The sequence below is a fragment of the Pyxicephalus adspersus genome, chromosome 4 (assembly GCF_032062135.1).
Source record: "Pyxicephalus adspersus chromosome 4, UCB_Pads_2.0, whole genome shotgun sequence".
Classification (NCBI taxonomy): domain Eukaryota; kingdom Metazoa; phylum Chordata; class Amphibia; order Anura; family Pyxicephalidae; genus Pyxicephalus; species Pyxicephalus adspersus.
Window position 1 is genome coordinate 60,289,147 of NC_092861.1, and position 21,216 is coordinate 60,310,362.

General features: G+C 36.7%; 1 protein-coding gene across 4 annotated transcripts in view; it reads right to left on the bottom strand.

The window, feature by feature from the left end:
* Positions 1-2,448: 2,448 nt before the first annotated feature.
* Positions 2,449-21,216, bottom strand: part of FAM131A (family with sequence similarity 131 member A) — a 43,961-nt gene continuing 25,193 nt past the window's right edge. For 2 of the 4 annotated variants that reach the window (XM_072408402.1, XM_072408401.1), the window contains 4 exons: positions 7,373-7,466; positions 6,023-6,205; positions 5,387-5,515; positions 2,449-3,657 (listed from right to left, as the gene is read on the bottom strand). In XM_072408402.1, coding sequence (XP_072264503.1) covers positions 3,254-3,657; positions 5,387-5,515; positions 6,023-6,205; positions 7,373-7,442 — 786 coding nt within the window. In that variant the 5' untranslated portion in view covers positions 7,443-7,466 and the 3' untranslated portion in view covers positions 2,449-3,253. Of the gene's footprint in view, positions 3,658-5,386; positions 5,516-6,022; positions 6,206-7,372; positions 7,467-12,197; positions 12,371-19,118; positions 19,244-21,216 lie in introns of those variants that run through there. The other 2 variants (XM_072408400.1, XM_072408403.1) reach the window with 2 other exon arrangements.

Sequence of the window (21,216 nt, forward strand, 5' to 3'; positions counted from 1 at the left end):
AGAAGTTAGGCTATCTTGGGAGACCCTGGGTAATCAAGCAAACCTGAAATGGATCTAATAGAGGCTGAAGACAATTGCCAACTATTAGGGGGTGCATTTTAAGAAGTCCATTGTAGGTTTGCTGGATCACTCAGGTTTTCCCATGATAAACTATATTTACCAGTCTTGGAGAGCTTTAATAAATTTGCCACATTGTGTCAGTTCTCCCCTTTCAAGTTTTGCATAGAAATCTGCCACATTTGAATGACATGTCTTAGTTTCTGCAAGTGGTGAGTTACTGTACGTGTAATGTTTTTCTCCACTTCCAAATTTTCAGGGATTTTGTCTTCTTTAATTTTTTTTTCTTTTTCAGAGTTTCCATTTCTGTTTACACATTATTTACCAGTCATATGCTACTTAAATAGATAGTAAAAGAGCAAACTTCTTTAGATATTTGGGCATTTCAAAGCATGTACATTTCAATATATCTTCATAAACAGACAACTATATGTTTAACTCTGCACTTAGTATTATTAGATATACTTGAATTCCTCAGTATAGGTGGTGAACCATGTTGTAAAGTATTTCAAGATTTACAGTAGTTATCCAAGTAAACAAAACTTGGTGACGCCTTTTCTCAATATATTTAAAATAAATAAAACTTACCTTTTCACCATTTAGGCAGACTCATGCAAATAATAAATTAGTATAAAGGAAATAAAATACTTATAGCAATACACCACAATAAAAATTGAAAAGAACACACAATTAGTCAGTAAAACATGAGCCAGTATATGTATGTACCTTTTAAACCATGATCTTCATACCAGACTCCTACTGTCAGCACCTAAAGAATAAACCAGTTCAATATAATAATGTACAATTCTTGCTTTTTATATATCTTTATATGTGTAACTATATATATATATATATATATATATATATATATATATATATATATATACACAGCTGGTCAAGTCATAGACGCAGGAAAATGAGTTACAACTTTCGATGTTACAGCACAAGACCTTCCAAGAGCAGCAAACAGACGTGTACAAAACGCTAGAAAAGAAGGGTCTCCCCTGCACAAAGCATGCGCCCGCAGAGCCCACATGGAGGGGGGGTCCCCCACAGTGTCAGCAGAGCTTTACAAGTCCATTTACAGTCCTGAAGCTGTATTATATATTACAGAATCCATAACATACCCAATGTTAATTTAATCTGCTGCCTGGAATCTGTGGAGCATAGGGAACCACAGAGCAGGAAACAGATGAAAAAGATGACAGGGACAAGCCATTTTGCCAGTGTCCTTAAATGGGAACTCCTACACCAACAGCTGGGCTGGAAGTGGCATCAGTCAGAGGTGGCATCAAGTGGGGTGCAAGACATGCAGACAACAGCTTAAAGTCTCTCCACTGAGTAAGAGTGGTACCATAGGGCAAGGGTCATGCAAAACAGACCAAATGCTTAAGACAGATCAAACAGGCAATTCATTTTTTTTAAACAAAAAAGTGAGAAAGGTAATGAACAAAAATAGACACAAGATAGTGAACATAAAGAAGAAAATAAAAAGGGAAAGTCTCAAGAGAAATATCCAAATTAAATTATTTTGAAAGTAAAGGTAATGATTAGGTGAGGTAATGCCCTCTGATTAGTCCATGATTTCCTGAATTAAACAAGTATCATAATCAGTAAAAGAAAACAGGAATGAAATCTAACAGCAGTTAAAAGAGTGGCAGTGTGACTTCAGGTCAGGGTTGATCTTCTTCATCTTCGTCTAAAGATACCACCCCAGAGGACACCACATCTGAGCCCTTTCTACGCAAAGAGAGCATCCCTGACCCTCGACTTATCTGAGGGAAGGATATGAGCTCATCCTCACTTGGACTTAAACAAGATTCTGAAAAGGACATGGAATATGAAGAGTCCTCACATTCCAGATCATGAAGGCGATCATAGGGACCTAAAACTGACTGAGGTTTGATGAGCAAAGACTCTTCAATGAGCTGAGCTGGAGACCCCAACAGCAGCTGTTCTTCATCTAGGCTGCAAAGACTGGAGCACAGGGTTTCAGGAGACAAGGTACGTGAGGAGTCACTGTCACAGCAGCATACACGGGATGACACAAGATCCTTCTGCACAGGACTTAGAAAATCTGAAGAAATAAAAAATGGCCTTCAGTCACATGTCCAAAAAAACACTAGAAATTATTATAAGAGTTAGAGTTCTATGCGTTCTTAGAAAATGAATGAACACAAGGATGTACATTTTTAATTAACTGATATAAACATAAAATGGAGCATAAAGTAAGAGTTTCCAAAACAAATACAATCTAATCAGGTATAGCAGAGGTAGCTAAAATGTTGGCCAGTATATTCAAAGTATTTATAGAAAACTGATAAGATGAGCACAACAAGCCTTGAAAACATTATATATATATATATATATATATATATATATATATATATATATATATATATATATATACACAGCTGGTCAAGTCATAGACGCAGGAAAATGAGTTACAACTTTCGATGTTACAGCACAAGACCTTCCAAGAGCAGCAAACAGACGTGTACAAAACGCTAGAAAAGAAGGGTCTCCCCTGCACAAAGCATGCGCCCGCAGAGCCCACATGGAGGGGGGGTCCCCCACAGTGTCAGCAGAGCTTTACAAGTCCATTTACAGTCCTGAAGCTGTATTATATATTACAGAATCCATAACATACCCAATGTTAATTTAATCTGCTGCCTGGAATCTGTGGAGCATAGGGAACCACAGAGCAGGAAACAGATGAAAAAGATGACAGGGACAAGCCATTTTGCCAGTGTCCTTAAATGGGAACTCCTACACCAACAGCTGGGCTGGAAGTGGCATCAGTCAGAGGTGGCATCAAGTGGGGTGCAAGACATGCAGACAACAGCTTAAAGTCTCTCCACTGAGTAAGAGTGGTACCATAGGGCAAGGGTCATGCAAAACAGACCAAATGCTTAAGACAGATCAAACAGGCAATTCATTTTTTTTAAACAAAAAAGTGAGAAAGGTAATGAACAAAAATAGACACAAGATAGTGAACATAAAGAAGAAAATAAAAAGGGAAAGTCTCAAGAGAAATATCCAAATTAAATTATTTTGAAAGTAAAGGTAATGATTAGGTGAGGTAATGCCCTCTGATTAGTCCATGATTTCCTGAATTAAACAAGTATCATAATCAGTAAAAGAAAACAGGAATGAAATCTAACAGCAGTTAAAAGAGTGGCAGTGTGACTTCAGGTCAGGGTTGATCTTCTTCATCTTCGTCTAAAGATACCACCCCAGAGGACACCACATCTGAGCCCTTTCTACGCAAAGAGAGCATCCCTGACCCTCGACTTATCTGAGGGAAGGATATGAGCTCATCCTCACTTGGACTTAAACAAGATTCTGAAAAGGACATGGAATATGAAGAGTCCTCACATTCCAGATCATGAAGGCGATCATAGGGACCTAAAACTGACTGAGGTTTGATGAGCAAAGACTCTTCAATGAGCTGAGCTGGAGACCCCAACAGCAGCTGTTCTTCATCTAGGCTGCAAAGACTGGAGCACAGGGTTTCAGGAGACAAGGTACGTGAGGAGTCACTGTCACAGCAGCATACACGGGATGACACAAGATCCTTCTGCACAGGACTTAGAAAATCTAAAGGAATAAAAAATGGCCTTCAGTCACATGTCCAAAAAAAACACTAGAAATTATTATAAGAGTTAGAGTTCTATGCTTTCTTAGAAAATGAATGAACACAAGGATGTACATTTTTAATTAACTGATATAAACATAAAATGGAGCATAAAGTAAGAGTTTCCAAAACAAATACAATCTAATCAGGTATAGCAGAGGTAGCTAAAATGTTGGCCAGTATATTCAAAGTATTTATAGAAAACTGATAAGATGAGCACAACAAGCCTTGAAAACATGAGAAGAGGACAGACCCAACCAACCTGGTGTAGTGATGTGTGACCTAATTTTTAACATTGTTGAAACAAGTACTGCAATCAATAAAACATGTTTGGTAAGTAAGATTGTGTTGGCTGCAGTAGAGATGAAACTGGCATGAACACACCTCTACATGCCTAGTGATAGAGTTTGTGATGTACTATTGTGGCCCCTTCCTGTGGGAGCCAATTCTAAAAACTGCTCAAACTGGCATGAACACACCTCTACATGCCTAGTGATAGAGTTTGTGATGTACTATTGTGGCCCCTTCCTGTGGGAGCCAATTCTAAAAACTGCTCCGGCATCCAGGAGAAAATATCTGTCAATTTTTTAAAATACATATTTCAACAAATCTATAATGCATAGGTGGTGAGGGTTAATTTCTTCATAATAACTTCCATTAAAATGGGCAGCACAGTGGCTATGGGGTTAGCACTCTGGCCTTTGCAGCGCTAGGTCCTAGGTTCAAATCCCAGCCAGGACACTATCTGCATGGAGTTTGCAGGTTCTCCCTGTGTCTGCGTGGGTTTCCTCCCACATCCCAAAAAAATGCAGTTAGGTTAATTGTCTTCCCCCTAACTTGACCTTAGACTATATTAATGACTTATGACTATAGTAGGGACAATAGATTGTGAGCTCCTTTGAGGGACGGTTAGTGACATGACTATGGACTTTGTACAGCGCTGCGTAATATGATGGCGCTATATTAATACTGTGTAATAATTAAAATGGATCTTACAGGCAAACATATAATACACTAAAAACATATCTATATAGAGTATATAAACTTTATAAGTTTTACCTACAAACACATTTGTAATTCTATTCAGTTGCTTATGTCCTCTAAAACACTATACTGGCAAACATATGACAACTCCTTTTTCCTAGTTAGGCCACCTCCACCTTACACATTTGACAATGATTGTCTATAAAGGAGGCAGGTGACAAAAGATGCTGCAAACAAAGCAAGAGCTGTGTTTAAGCAGCATGGCAGAGCAGTGTAAATCACATGACTATAAAACATAAGGTTATCTATTTAAACCCAAATATTGAATTTCTTCAAAACAGGATGACCTAAATGAACAAAACGAACACTCCACAAGCCCCACAGAAGAAACTGAGCAAACTTCTGAATGCCTAGATATCATCCCCTGCTTCTTGCAAATCAATTATTGCCAGCCCAATGCTTTAAGGTGTAAAAAAGGCAAAATCACATAAAGTAGATTTTTCTGACATATATGAATTATGCTGATGGCCACCTAGGTAAAATATTTATAACAAGGGCAAGTTCATTCTAAAGTACTCAGATTTACTATTACTAGATTTATAATATCCACTGTCATAAGAAAGGATATGTACCTTTTCTACAGTGTGCCAGTTATTATTTGTATGTTGTATTTTGTAGTGTTAGATGCGTGTTTGTGCGATTACCTACCTCTTGACTGAGAATGGTCCATGGAGGGCTGTAGATCCTCATCATATGAATCATCTGTGGAATCTTCTCCATCAATTGATGACCAGGCACGGAGTTTAGCTTCTGCTATAGCAAACTGCTCAGCTACGCCTGTTAAAATATAAACAGTAGACAGAAAAAATACAAAAAATGGAAAGACAGCAGCGGCACATGATTGAGGAAAGCAAGAACCAAGGAAGCACAGACAGTAGAAAGGTGCATGTGTATTATATTTCAAAAGAAACATGACCAAGCAAAAAGGCAAAAAATATCAAATAAAAAACAAAACAAATACCAAACCTTGTAAATATTTGCCAAAAATAAAGGTATGGTGTTTTCAGAGGATTGTGTGAAGAATCACAGTACATTAGTACCAAGAATTTAACCACATTAAAAACAACCAGCAAAACATAAAAGATGAGGAATTCATAGAAAGAAAAAGATACATCAATGAAAGGCACAACAAGAGTATTCTATAACACACATGTTAGTAAGGACAATGAAACAATATGAAAAGTGGACATGAAAAAAAAAACAGACATAAACAGCAATGAGAGAGAAAACGAGTAAAGGTTTATATTTGTTCTTCTCTATTCAGTTGTTCCAACGCTTTCTCACCTGCAGCAAACCTGGCCTCCTGTTCTCCCTCACTTAGGTGTGAGTATGAATTGAAGTGAGTCTCCAGTGCAGCCGGGGAGTCACTGGGTTTGCTCCAGCCCTTCCACTCAATCAGGTGAGCCACACGTCCCTGAGCCATGGCTGTAGGCTTGGTCACATGATCCTTCACCACCTGTGAGATTCCTGTCACATAGAAAGAAGACGAGAGACGCAGGTGTCTGTATGACTAATTGCATGTAATTGTGTTTGTGTACAACTGTTTGCAACCATTTACCCGTGTGTTTTCAAGACCAAGTAATTGTGCGCCCTTATAACCTGAATGTCACGTTCAATAACAGCTCAATCCATTTCTAATTTATATATTTTCTACATAAAGAGCTGGCTAATTCTAGAGCTTCAATCAGTGTCATTGTCCTGGAACAAGTATTGCTCACATAAAGTCCGCTGGAAGACAAGTCCTGATTTGTATCCTTGTTTCAAATCTGTGACCCAAAAAATAGTAAAGCCACAGAATTAGTTTGTGAGCCAAGCAACTAGTATTTTCAGCAAGAGGTCAGCAAGGACAGCCTGCACAAATCTTTTTTTTTAACTTTACCTACTTTACATTATAGCAAAACTAAATCCTAGATTCACATTCAGTCACCCCTTGAAAATGTGTATGAAAGGGTATGAGAAGTATAACTGACAATTATGGAGAAGCATGAAAAAGGAGAAAAACCATCACATACAAGTTTAAAGTTAGTTTTATTATCATTATACCCAATAAAAGTGTGTCTTTCTTCTTTTCAAGTGTGTCTTGCATATGAGTAATATGTGATACATATCTACATATGAATAATGTGTTATTTATACATTTAAATATGTAGATTATATGTCCAGGTCAATAATAAATATTTAATATATTATTTAGTATTATTTTTCATTTGATATTGTCTTATAAAATGTTGTATGTCTATTTGTTTATGTTTATATGTTTATTTGTTGAATGATTAACCATCTTATTAAATTCCAAACCATTGTTTTTGTGTTACGATTGAGTGGTATACTCCTAAGAAAGATCATTATATAATTAACAAATTATATTTATTGTGTAATTATAGCAACCATTTGGAAATCATCTACTGGCAGCAAAGATCAATAGTAAATGGTTCCTATGCTTTTACTAAACTTTCACACTATTTGTTAGCGTGAAACTCCAATAAAAGTGAATAAATCGAAAGTTAAAGATTATTGATGTATTTCATAAGATAACATACATTTGTTACACATGTCTACTCTCCACTGTCTACGAACACTATTGTCCATTATAAAGAACCTAAAAAGGTATATAACATTTTTGTTTAAACTCACCATGCAAAGAGGAGCGAGCAAGGGCCGTAATTTCATGAATGGTGAGTGCACGTCGAGACTTGGGTAACATCTCACCAGCGTCTTCAACATGTAACTATTGCAGAAAAAATACAACCGAGATCAGACAGCAGAAATACCATAAATACAATGCATGATAAACAGGAGCGTGGAACTAATTGGTGACAATGTGATGTCTATTATGCAAAATGTACGCAGGTATCACAGAATAGCATTGATCTGGGGGACTGAATATTAAGGAACTTTTTATTATTAACATTATATTATTATAAATCAGAACTCTCACTTTTTAAAAGCATTTCTTTAGTTTACTAGACAGTTTTTTTTTACATTACTTTTAAGAGTACATTATTTTTATTTATCTAGGTGACTTTGCTTGGCCTTATCTAATCCGGACCCCAGAATGTAGAATGTCAGGTAGTAACACATTTTCTTCTTTGCTATGTGTTCTTGTTCTGGGTAGGAGCTTGATCTACCATGTTTGGCCATCCGCAGTGCCGGTCAAATGTAATTGGGTTCACAAAGGGAATGATCATCTGATGTTCCAGCAGGTAACTGCTATGACTATGTGCTAAACAGTGGTATCAGTGCATCCTTTGCTAACCATTTGCAAATGTGTAACTAGGAGAGTTTTAATAAATCAGGCCAAATGTGTTTAGGAATTTAGAACTGTGTTGCCATGTCAAAAAGAGATGTAGGAGCAACAGTTGATTGTCTGTAAATGCAACACACTTAAATGGATGAAACATGGGGAAATGCACATGTATATTCAAAGATGTATTAAATATGATTTCATTTCCAGAGACATACAGAAGAAAGGGCTGACCTGTTTGTCATCTTAGAATATTATAGTTTAGTGTCTCCTGCAGTAACCGTTAAGGAGGGGCATCAAGGAAGACCACCACCGGTAATAGTGATTGGCATAATCATGGCCACACAGTACGTTGATCCTGTTGTTGTACCAGTCATGAACACAACTGAGAAGTGCATTTTTCAACAAGATAATGCAAAATTTTTTTTAGTAATGCCTATTACTTGGAAATTCTAAAACAGTTGATTGGTCTCCAGGGTAACCCTTTTTGTTCCTTTTGGATTGACAAAAATAATTTTGTAAAATAACAACTGAGCATCCCTCAAGAAGCTGTAAAGCATCTTCCAAATTAAATGTCTAACAAATTAATGAATGCAGAGATACAAATAGAGAACTTTTCACTGACTAAACTAAAAAAATGTTTTCAATATTTGCACTGTGATCATTTACTTAAGGCAATATATATATATATATACTTATTTTTAAAATTTTAGGAGGATCATAATAGAAGTGTATGTAGACAAATATCTATCTCAATCTTTGTATAATAATTTATATAGTAACTAAAAGAAACATATAGGTAAATAACACATATACAGCAAAAAATGTTAACACTTAAGTATTCAGAAAAACCGAGCTCCAAGAATGATCTCATTGGATGGCATTTACATGAACAGAAGGAAGCAGTGGTATGTAGAAATTTTCATTCCATGTAGTATGGCACACTGAATTGGTCAGATGGCCGCAGTGAGAGCCAGAAATTATTACACAAGGCTACACAATCAAATGGTCAGTATCACACAAGATGAAACACGGGCATGGTCAACAAAGAGCAGCAAAATCTATAACACATTCTGCTGAACAGCCCTAAAGGACACCTAAATAAAGTTGATGTACTGTTACATAGTCAAAAAGGTTATGTGCATATATAGAGAAGAAATTGACGTAGTACTCATTTGTGTAAGCATAGTAATAATGGTATCTAATTGTTCAATATCAGATGAGAAAAGTAGGGTGGAATGTGCAATTTGATTCCATACCAATGCACTTCACTACCACCAAGTATACCATACTCCATTGTGGGGAAAGGCAGATGTGACTAGAAGGAATAAATGTACATCAAAATAAAGTTATGCCTAGCTTTGTTCAAGCTGTATAAATACCCCTAAACTGGATCTGAAACCTGTAGTGCAACCCTGTGATCCTGTGATGTATTCCTAGTGTTACATTACAACAGACAGCTGCAAGGTACAGAAGCTAATTGCAAGACAATTTCCTTTCATTTATTAACCCAAAATATTGTAGCAACGAGTCTACCAGTGCTGGCTTATTGGAGGAAATAGTAGATATCATAAACTCCCCAGCCCCTCTTAGCCGGGTGCACTACCCAGCACTTTTCTGTCTGGCTGTTTTTGGGTGGTTATTGAAAAGTTGGGTCACAATACAGGGACTGCCAGCTGCCCAAAGCTTCTTCTCACCCAGTCTAAGACATTTCTGGGGAGAATGCTGAGCTGGTATAATTGGCAATAATCCTCTACTAATAAGAAAGTTAATTTTTCATTTGCCCCTTGTGTATGCTAAATTCAACTAAGATAAATGTCTAACAAAAACATTCCTCTCTTCCTATATTTCACCTTTTCCATAGGGAAACACGAAGCACCCTGACACAGAAGGACAAATAAATTATAAATTTCTCAACTCACTCATGATATCAGAAATCTATATTTATGAAAAAAGCAGTCACTGTGATATGTCAGACAGGAGATGCTCAGATGTTGAGGGGGAGTAAATATCTATTTTAATAACTCTACGTATGCAACAAACACATAAGACACGCTAAATACATTAATGCTAACAGCAGTTTAATAAATGTGTGTATATATATATATATATATATATATATGTACATACCTAATTGATCAGTAAAAGTTACCAAAAAAATAAAGTAACTTTCTTTACAATTGTTTTCAAGGCCATCGATAGAATGGTACTGGGCCTCCAGTTTAGCAAGACCTGTGCAGGGGTTTATTCACACATCGGTACATTTTCTAGTGTCTTTAGCTCAGAAGCATGGTAAATAATACTAATTGATAGATTTAGTTCCTATTTAACTTGATGTATTTACCTATATTATGAAAAAAATCTTCTACTTTTTTAGCCTCTGATTTGCAATATCTCATTTAGATCACCTTGGTACACTTTAAACCACAGTCTGGTGCTACCATAGATATAGGTGAGCTATACTTGTATTTAGAGTCATCAAACAAATACATACACTGGTATATAGAACATTACTAACTGTGCCAAGATTATGCCATCTTTAAGATATTACCCAATGCAACAACTTAGATTCTGTCACAAGCTTAGGAAAGTCTATTTATCTTTTCCTCCAGTTTTTATAATAACAGGGAAGAACCTAAATAAATACAACTCTACAAAAATGATATGTGATGAAAAATATCTGTTTATGCCCCATAAAGAATCAATAAGTAAATGAGATTTAAAAAGAGAATTTCGTCTAAGGAAATTGATTACAGTAAGTATTATAGTGTTGTAAAATGATTCTACTTTTTAAGCTGCAGAGAAAAGTAAAGAGGTCACACCCTAAAACTGCCTAATTCATGCACTGCTATATTTGGATGCTGGGGCTAGGAACCAACTAGCCACAGCTTACATTGTGCTGTGGACTAACTTGAGTTACAGTGCTGAACAAATTAGGAAGCATCAACCACTGTCACAAGGGAAGGGAGAGTGAGAAACATGCTAACCCATACCCAAAAGTGCAAGGTATTTCATATTTGCACTCTTCTAACTCTTACCCCTTCTTCATGGCTATAGCAGCCGCTCAGGACTTGGCTACTAAATGTGGTGGATTAGTATTTTAGAAAAGTATAGGCAACGGGTGGTGATAGTGTAGGGCACAAAATGCTAATTTTCTGTTTAAATTTCCTATTTGCTTTGCAGAACTTTTTGTGTTTCCTGCTTCAAGAACAGTGTAGAAGTCTGCAAAAGATACTTCCCAACTGTATTGTGTTTTAGTTCACTGCATCTGTCTTTTTCAAACAAAGGAGCAATACAATTCATATTTCATAGTTACCCTACTTAACTATTATGTGAGTTAAGTAGAATCTAAACGAAGCTTATCCTTTTACAAATGACATAAAGTACATTACCAATGAGCTTTTCACTGCACTGAATGTGAAATGTCTGAAAAAAGAATTGTTCTTATTGCACATAGGAATGTTTTAGATTCTATTGCAGTATGGCAGAATGAAAGACATAATCTGATTGACTGCTTTGGGCCCTGAAAACAGTGCTGTCACCCGACAGTCAAATGTTTATTGATTTAAGTCATCTACAATGACTCGAAAACACTGAGCCTTATGAACCAGAAAACCTGGAAAAAAAATAGTTATAGGAACCAGGCATATGAGATATTTGTGCATTCTCTTATATTACAATAGTATTCTTAAGGTCCTCACCAATGCCACTATTTAAAAGGGAAATGGTCTTTTGAGACAGATCAATAGATATACTTTTTAAGCTTTCTTTAAATTAGCACATGTAAAGACAGGTGGCACGTTTGCATTTAAAAAGATAAAATATTTCTACATATTGAAAATCCAAAGCTATACATATGGGAAATTTCACCATTTTATTCTACAGGCAGTTTTTGAAATGATAAGTGAAACATGTCACATACAATGTTTTATGCCGCATGAATACAGTTTGTTAGTTGACCATGTTGATTAGATATCTAGAGAGCATGTTCTTGTTAGCACAACAGATGGATAACAATAGTACTACATACAGTTCATTACTTATATCAACACAACAATAAACACTGCAATTTATTCTCACATCAATACCATACTAGCAAGGAGTAAAAAAACAGATATTAAAGAATTAGGCTGTGCCCTGGGGAAAACTTATATGAGAAAAGAAAGTGGAGATGTGGAACATCATAACAATGAGAATGAATCCCATCTGACATACCACAACCCCAGAACTGCCCAAACTTTTGGTTCTTCCGTTCAGCCGCAGATCTTCCAAACTCAACACATACGTGTTGCTCTGTTAGGGAGAGAGAGGATTGCATATAGTGCCTTGCGATAATAAGTGCCAGAAAGCAAGTATGGCTTTTCATGCTCTGCAATATATATAAGGGGCATAAGACATGCTCTGCAGTTTTCCATCACATACAGTTTATAACAGGTGGTGCTCACTCATCTCCCCCTCCTTCCACCTACTCACTGAGATCCAACATCAACAAGGTGAATTTCTATGGAAACCTCAGCATGGAGAGAATCTCCCAGGATACAAAGAGAACACATCAGGTGGGGGAGAGAGAGAGGAAAAATAAATAAGGGGGAGATTAGGCAAAGAGAGGAGAGGCTGAAAGAGCAGAAAAATGTTTCCTTGTCTAAAGGCATCACACCAAATGCACTGTAAAGGTGACTGATAGACCTCTGGTAGCACAGGCAAGGTCACGGATGATACACAACAGAAGAATCACCTTCATTGTAACCTGCTTTGCTTACAAATGATTACTTAACTGCAAGACATGCTAAAGCATGCTAGAATGTCCATGCACAGGAATTATACAACAAAACAGTTTATAAATCTTATATTTACCCCATAGTAAGCAGTGTTATTGGTTGATGTGTTTGAATTCTCTAGAGAGCCTAATTATGCTACACTTTGGTATATCCTAGTTAGATATGTCTTCACCATTATTTCTAGCAAATTTTAAGCTGAACTCCAGGTTAATGACAAAATTACAATTACAACGGTGCTCCCCGTGCACGGCAAAGGTTAAATGTTACTTTTCACAGGGTCTCTTCAAGCCTCTTCACTTTGATGCTCTTTCTGTTAATAGAAGGCCTGATGTCATCATGTACAAAATGGGAGTAGTAGTCCTTCATTGTAAGTGAGAATGCTGCTTGCTGGGGAACTTTTTTTACAGGTACCCTAGGCAAAAATTAATACCTCAAATAGATGCTCACATGCCCAAAAATTGTTTGTACAACCTCTATGCAATCTCTTTTAGATGTACCAAAAGTATGACTCTGCTTAAACAATCCATTCAGATTTGTTTATACATACAAATGGGTCCTGTTTTTGGTGGGTCAAATTGTTGGTAGATTTAAAAGTGATAAAAAATATATTCAGATTGTATTGCATAAAATAAGTTTTACTAGTTGAAAATTCACATTACCCTTTTACTATTAAACTAGAGAGATGCATGTGCTGCTAACCCCTTACTTATCTAGCTTCATAAAAGGAAATGAGGATCAGACAGGTCCTATTAAAAATTTGCAACAAGATGGAAAATCCTCAATAAATCCCTATTTCTCATTAAAACTTGCTAGGTAGACTAACCTTCACCGAGCACTGAGATGTGGCCTAGTCAGCCAGTCTATTCCCCACTGAAAGCACTATGGTCTCTTGCATTGCTTTAGGTGCATTGAGACCATAAACACTGATAAGCCCAAACAATCCGGAAAAGGATACAGATCTGACTGACAATAATCATTAGCACATTATAGATAACAAAAAGTAATTGAATATTTATACTAAAGTGTTTGTAATACGTTTAATAAATGTAATAGTTTGTGAGTCACTGATGCAAAACAAGGGCATGGCAAGTAATGTCACAACCTTGTTATGTATACTTGTCTGGATTCAGTGACACAGAAAGCACTGAAGCCAATAAATCAGAATGACAACCAGGGAGCTGGAATCATTAGAAGAAGAGGTCAGCAATGGTAACCCTTGTGTTTCTCTCAATAAAGGTTCCCTTTAGCATGGTCTTTAGGATCACATCACAAAATATATTGGCGGTTAAAGAGTTGGTGTCATTGTGTCAGTGGCTGAAAGAGTTACACATTTCTTCCTTGTTTATGAAGGAGTAATTGGGACCTGTTGAACTAATGCTGTCAAAGCATTATTGCTACAGTTCTCTAGAATACTGTGGATAATTGTACATTATATACTGCATAGACCAGCTACAAATATTGATTTTTAATACATCTGTGTAGACACCTAAATTGTCAAATTTGGAAAAGCTTAGTGTGTTGATAGCTGGCTTGTGGCCCCCCATGGCGTGTTATTGGCCAATAGGGCTATCCATTATAGTCATGGTTCAATAGGAAGGAGCAAGAGGCAACAGCAGGGAACAGGGCAGCTACTGACACTGACTTACTAAAATGTTCTAATTACAGAGGTTTAGGAACTGGGTCTCTAGGATGTTCCTGGTATTACAATAATAGACATGGACATAATAGAAGCATGCAACTTGCAACTTGTGTGCTACCATAAACCTTTCCTTCTTCAAGTGACAGTCATTACAGAGGATTACATCCACGTGTCCTCAAAGAGCTGAGCTCGGTTATTGCAAAGGTAATATTTCTAATTTTTAGAGACTCTTTAGTCACTAGCAAGGTACTGATGGATTGGCATAGGGCCAATGCGGTTAATATCTTCAAGAGAGCAAAGTCATTACCAGGTAACTACAGACTGGTTAGTTTAACGTTTATAGTTGGAAAGGTGCTAGAGAGCTTGACAAAGAACCACGTAGAGGAGTTTCTGCTAGAAAATAATATCATAAGTGATAGTCAGCATGGCTTCAAGAAAGACCAAAGTTGTCAAACAAATTTACTCTCTTTTTATGAGGAAGTAAGTAAACAGATAGACAGTGGAGTAGCAGTTGATATAGTGAACTTGGACTTTGCTAAAGCATTTGACACTGTACCCCACAGACGGTTAATATGCAAGTTAGGGTCAATGGGTTTAGAAAAGTCAATCTGTAAATGGATAGAGAACTGGCTTATAGACCACATCCAGAGAGTAGTAATTAATGATTCATACTCTGAATAGTTCAAGGTTATTAGTGATGTACCCCAGGGTTCAGTGTTTTTACTGTTTAACATCATTATAAATGATATAGAATTTGGGATTAAAAGCACCATTTCTGTGTTTGCAGATGACATCAAACTATGTAATGGAATTAAGTCCATAGAGGATGTCTATAATCTACAAGCAGACCTGGATGTAATGTTTAATTGGGCAGCCAAGTGGCAAATGACATTTGTTATAGATAAATGTAAAATTAGGCACTTGGGGGATAACAACATGCATGCTTGTCTGGGGGGAATACATTTGGGGGAGTCAGAAATGGAAAAGGATCTGGGGGTTCAGGTAGATCATAGACTTAATAACAGCATGCAATGCCAAGCTGCAATATCTAAACCTAGCAAAGTACTTTCATGTATTAAAAGAGGAATAGACTGCAGAGGTGGAGACATAAACTTCCCCTGTACAAAGCATTGGTCAGACCACATCTGGAATTTGCAGTGCAGTTTTGGGCACCAGTTCACAAAAAGGACATTGTGGAATTAGAGAGAGTGCAGAGAAGGGCAACTAAACTAATAAAAGGAATGGAGGAGCTCAGCTATGAGGAGAGATTAACTGAACTGAATCTATTCCCCTTTGAGAAGAGACGTTTAAGGGGGGATATGATCACCCTGTATAAATATATAAACGGTCCATATAGAGAATTCTCTTCCCAATTATTCACTTTGAGATCATTACAAAGAACAAGAGGGCACTCTTGCGTCTGGAGGTAAAGCAGTTTAAGCTCCGGATAAGGAAGGGATTCTTTACTGTAAGGTCTGTAAAAATGTGGAATCAGTTCCCTCAGGAAGTAGTTTCAGCAACTACTATAGATTGCTTTAAGAAAAGGCTGGATGTTTTTCTAAAAGCTCAAAATATACCTGGACCAACCTCTGGACCCACTATGTCTTATAGGGTTTTATATCTGGGATATGTTTATGTCTGTAGTGGTTGAACTTGATGGACTTATGTATTTTTCAATCTAACCTACCTACCTACTATGTCATTATGATGTTCTAGGGTTGGGCTAATATAAGTTCCCACTCACACTCAATGATTTTAATGTAAGATGGGAATGGAAAACAAAATATTCTGCCTGTGTAATTTTGGTGACCATCTAATTTGCATATTATCAGTTTCTTCAGCTTCAGAAGCTGAGATAATTGTTGGTATGCTATATTTATAGATTTAACAGCTCTGTAATTAGGAACTCTATCAGCGTTATTGTTTAGACCACAGCACTTCTTGGACAAAAGTTTTGTATTTCTAAGCTGAGAGTCATATATGAAAAAAAGAACATTTCTTTTCTTTTGAAATATTACAAACTTAGTTGCAATTCTCTTTAATGAGTTTTCTTGTGATGAGTTGGCCTTGCTTCTAAATGCTTGCTCCTCTCAGAGTGACTTGCCCCCTGACTTGCTTTACATACAGTGCATAACATTGAAAGCCTGCTCTCTAAGAAAGGAAATCAAGGAATTATGCAGCCCTCTGTTATGGGAGGCAACAAGAAAATAACTCATCAGCCAAGTTTTTTCTTCTTTAAAATGCCAGCAGGTTTCCTGCTCCTTATTCAGGGAGCTGGGTCTTGGCCCAGTTTCCATTGTCACTTTGTAAACTGGTGGGAATGGAAACTGGGCCAAGACCCAGCTCTAAGCTGTGACATTATCAACTATCCTGTTTTCACTATCAATTTTAGTGGGCTTCAAATGTTCCTCTTTGCTGATGCCGTTTTCCCAACAAGGGAACACATTGCCAATATTTTTGGGATTTTTTTTGGGCTAATAAAAAAAAATAATCTTTGCCAACTTACTAGAAATATAGTGCTTGTCCATGAGATCATACAACATAACTTTCCTAGCCAGTTTTGAAATTTACAACCTCTGGCTGACATTTTTACAAGCAGAAAAAAGCAAATTAGCAACATATTCTTCATAAGGTGTTGGTGGGGTATTTTAACTTTTACAGTCAGCCTAAAGTTCTGCTTTAATAAATAATAAAAAAAAAACTGTAAATCTGATTCATTATACCAAGGTAGCTGAATTTTTGGCACAGAATGTTTAGAAATCTATTAGGTGGCTTGTGTTTGTTTGGAAAACTCACATATCAAAGTGCCAGTTGACTCCGATCTATTGAAAAGGAATACATACAGCTAAAGGCAATTAGAATAACAAGACTCACCTTTGGAACTGTGTTTGTAGTTGTAAAATAGTTCAAACTAAAACATTTTTCAAGCACATTCCTCATAATAAATTAAACAGGTTTAGTGGTTAATTGAATTCAGTTATTGCAGGTATTTGCCTCAGCATCCTTCAATGACTCCCTGTCCACATGGCAGTGTCAGTGAAGATGTTTTCACTTATGAAGCTTTTTGCTCCATTCCTGTACATTGTAAAAAAAAGGAACAAAAAAATTACTAATGAAAATTTTACTTGTAATATGACCATACTGTTACTTTATATATATCTACAAATAAAACAATCCTGTTTCTATTTTAGTAGTTACAAACTATAAAAAGAGTTTTTAAACTCCCCTGTTCCACTGGCTGTTGTTCAGATACCCACTTTGTTTAACAGAGACATCCCACCAAAATCTTATAATCCAATTCACATCCTCGAGTGTCCCTAATGCAGGCAGTGGTTCCGTCTTTCAGCCCTTGTTTCTATAAGGCATAGTAGTGCCAGTGGATAAACCAAAGCCCAAAAGCTGGACACAAGCTGGACACAAGCACCTGTAGCTATTGGTGTGTTGGAATTCTGCTGGAGGCTGTGCCTCTTTAACAACCTGAGTATTTGAGGAATAGGCAGTGGGACAGATGAGTATAAAAGGATATTTTTGTAGGTTGTTTCATTTTAAAAAGATGCTAGATACTAGGTAGTCACTGACACAGAAACTGCATATTCATATAGGATATTCTGAAGCCTGATATACAAATGCCAAGTATATGACTCTCCAAACAATGAAGTAAGAATAACAGTATCTTCAAAAACAAGTCAGCAATGACAAATGCCATATTTAAGTCCCTAACAGGGCTGATTTACCTAAGTCAAAGACAGGTTTTTCCTGCAGGGTTTATTGACCATGCATTTTTTCATGATTTATATGTTATCACAATATAATTAATCAGGTTAGGACCAGTGAAATGTAAGAGAGGTTATCATAGCAGAGGGAAGATGCCATGATTGTGGTCACCAGTCCAATCACATGGATACATGAATTGTCCAATTTTCATCATCCCTGTCACATATTTAGACTGAAAGGAAGAATATGCTGTCATCTGACTGCCAAGTTCATCTTCTACACCAGCATACCAAAGCTTTACTTTAAATATGTAATGACTTTCAGAAACAATTAAACATACATTGATAACATGTGTAGGTGAAAGTGGCTCTATTGAACCGAACTGGAGGAAAGCAATCTGTGTTGCTCATAGTAAGCAGATTCCAGCTGTCATTTATACTGTCAGTAAATAAAGACATACCTCCAAATATCAATCTCCTCCTGAAAAAGCTAGTTTCTTGTCTGTTTTTAATATTTTTACTGATCAGGAAAGTAGGAGGTGATGCACAATTTCTGATCTTCAATCCATGGTCCAGGAGTGACCCAGAAATTATTGAAGCCAAATGACCAGCATCACAGCCCTAGAACTTGAATTTTGGGAAGTAGAGGTCAGTAATAGGCATCCCCATATTTTCTCAGTTCAGATTTCCTTCTATAAGTACACCTTTAGCCCCAATTCGTTAAGTTTTGTGTAACATATGCACTCATAATCTACAATGTCTTATATTAGTTTTGTATGCCTTAAGCAATATTTAGCATGTCTTACAACTTACCACAGCTTCATGACTATAGGCCTCCTCCAGTTTATATAAAGCTACCTCTAAATCAATATATTATTATAAACCTTACACAGCTAAAACATGCTTGCCCATGCACAACAATGCCAGGAATAAAAGGCTTAAGCTTGCAGTGCTTAATTATGGTGAGTAAAGGCCAAGCATCAAAGGAAGGCAAACCATTTGTCACCTCTAGCAACTCCTGGCTCTCCGATGGGACCCGCAGGTTAAAACTTCGCACATGGAACGGCCTTTTCTGGTGATAGAAGGCAGCACTGCACCTCCCTTCATGCCACTCCACACGCAGGGCATCCACTGGGGGAACACGCAGGAACAAGTAGACATTACAGCAATCATGAACATTGTTCAGCAGCATCCACTCTATGTGGATGGGCATTCGTGATACAGAACTGCGCGGATGGTACTATAGCTATACTGACTATACTTGCAATAAAATTATGTCACTACTAACAATTTATGAAAGTATGTGTAAAGGTTCAATTATGTAACAGACAGGTAGCTAAGCAGGGTCTTTTTTTAATTAACAAAAGGATATATTACAGATTTTCAAAATAATAGGGAAACTAGAAAGATACCTCTTAAAAAAGTTTTATTTGCTTTACATAACATTTCTGGTATAAAACCTGTCATACAAGCATGTCACTAACATTTATTATTTCATTGTGATAATTTATTTATTTTATTTTTGTACTTTCTTCTAGAACTTTGTTATTTATCACTGCTTACAGAATGACTTCTGTGATGTTTATATGGATCATCCTGATTTACTACGCATACGTTTTAGAAAGTCTGAGCAAGGATTTGGCAAGACACAACTTTTGACAAAACTGGTACGTCAGAGGGAATTTTGTATTAAACACCAGATGCACATAGACTTAGAAAAAGAGAATCTTAAATGAAGCCCATGGAATACAAAAAAAAAGCTTAAAGTGGTCGGGAAAAGTAGTACTGTTATATAAATATTTGCACAACTGTCAACCCTGAAAAATAAGAACCACATGATATTTCTATTTTACTACTACTTCTTACAAGAATATATGGAAAGAAGACAGCCACCAGGGCTGGATTTCCTATTAGGCTCAACAGGCTTTAGGTCGGTGGCGGCTGAGACTGTCTTTAGAAGCAGGATTTCCATGTGTACTTTTTGTTCACATAATTTTATTATTAGCAGAAATACAGTCACCACATACAGGGTTATTTATACAATGTTCCAAACCATAGGAGAACGTCTTGAGTAGAGCAAATCCTACAGCAGGGTGTTGCTGTAGGGGAAAAAGTTGCACACCTATATACCTATATAGTGAATAATAAAAGGAACTAACCAAAACATGCAAACATACTGCATATGAAACAATATAAACTCATATTTTAAAGTCTTGCTGCCCTTGGCAAGTAATTAGTAGCTGAAAACATGCAGCTTTGATCCCATCAATTTCATATCAGCACTATTTTAAGAATTACCTAGATCTTGTATTGCCTTAAATGCCTGTGGTCATGAGTTTGGGACTCTAATTGGCAATATTTCTCCTGTACTGCATATGCTTGTCCCATCCCCCTGCCTACTACCAACCTCTGTATGACCGAGTCCAGAATATGCAGGACAGGAGAAATGTTGATTAATAACAATATCATTGCTAGTAATAGCCAAATGTGACTTCACTAAAGTCTGAATTTTTAGGCAAAGCTCAAATTTTATAGCCGTCAAAAATCTAATCAACAAAGTAACACTAACAAATAAAAAAGAAAACGTTTTTCATGTATTATAATAATTAAGATGCTTTTTACATTTTCAGTGACACTGTACCAAAAAAACAACCACCAATCCTACGTGTCTCACTAAGGCTTAGTCTACATTGACTGTTTTCCCAGCATTTAAACTGAGTGTTTAAAAACCCATGTTTGAAATTCCAATTCTGATGTCCTGGTCCACACCAGAGTGTTTTCCTGATGGACTGTAAGAAAAATTCAGCTTTTGGAAGGTGCTGAAATGCCTTCCAAATGAACAGAAACACTCAAAAAAGCCTATATATACGCTCCAATCATTGCCACTGACATGAATGGAACTTTTGTGCATTTGGAAAGTGTTTTCCCCTATTCTAACTCTTTTCTGCCTACTAGGGATGAGCCAGCGAGTTTTTAAAACTCTATCTCAGGACCAATTCGGCCGTTCTCGGTTACCCAAATTGTAAGCGAGAATGGCCGGTATAATTTCACCGATTGAGTTTGAATTAAAAAAAAAAAAGTGGCATTCATTTTGCAGAACCATC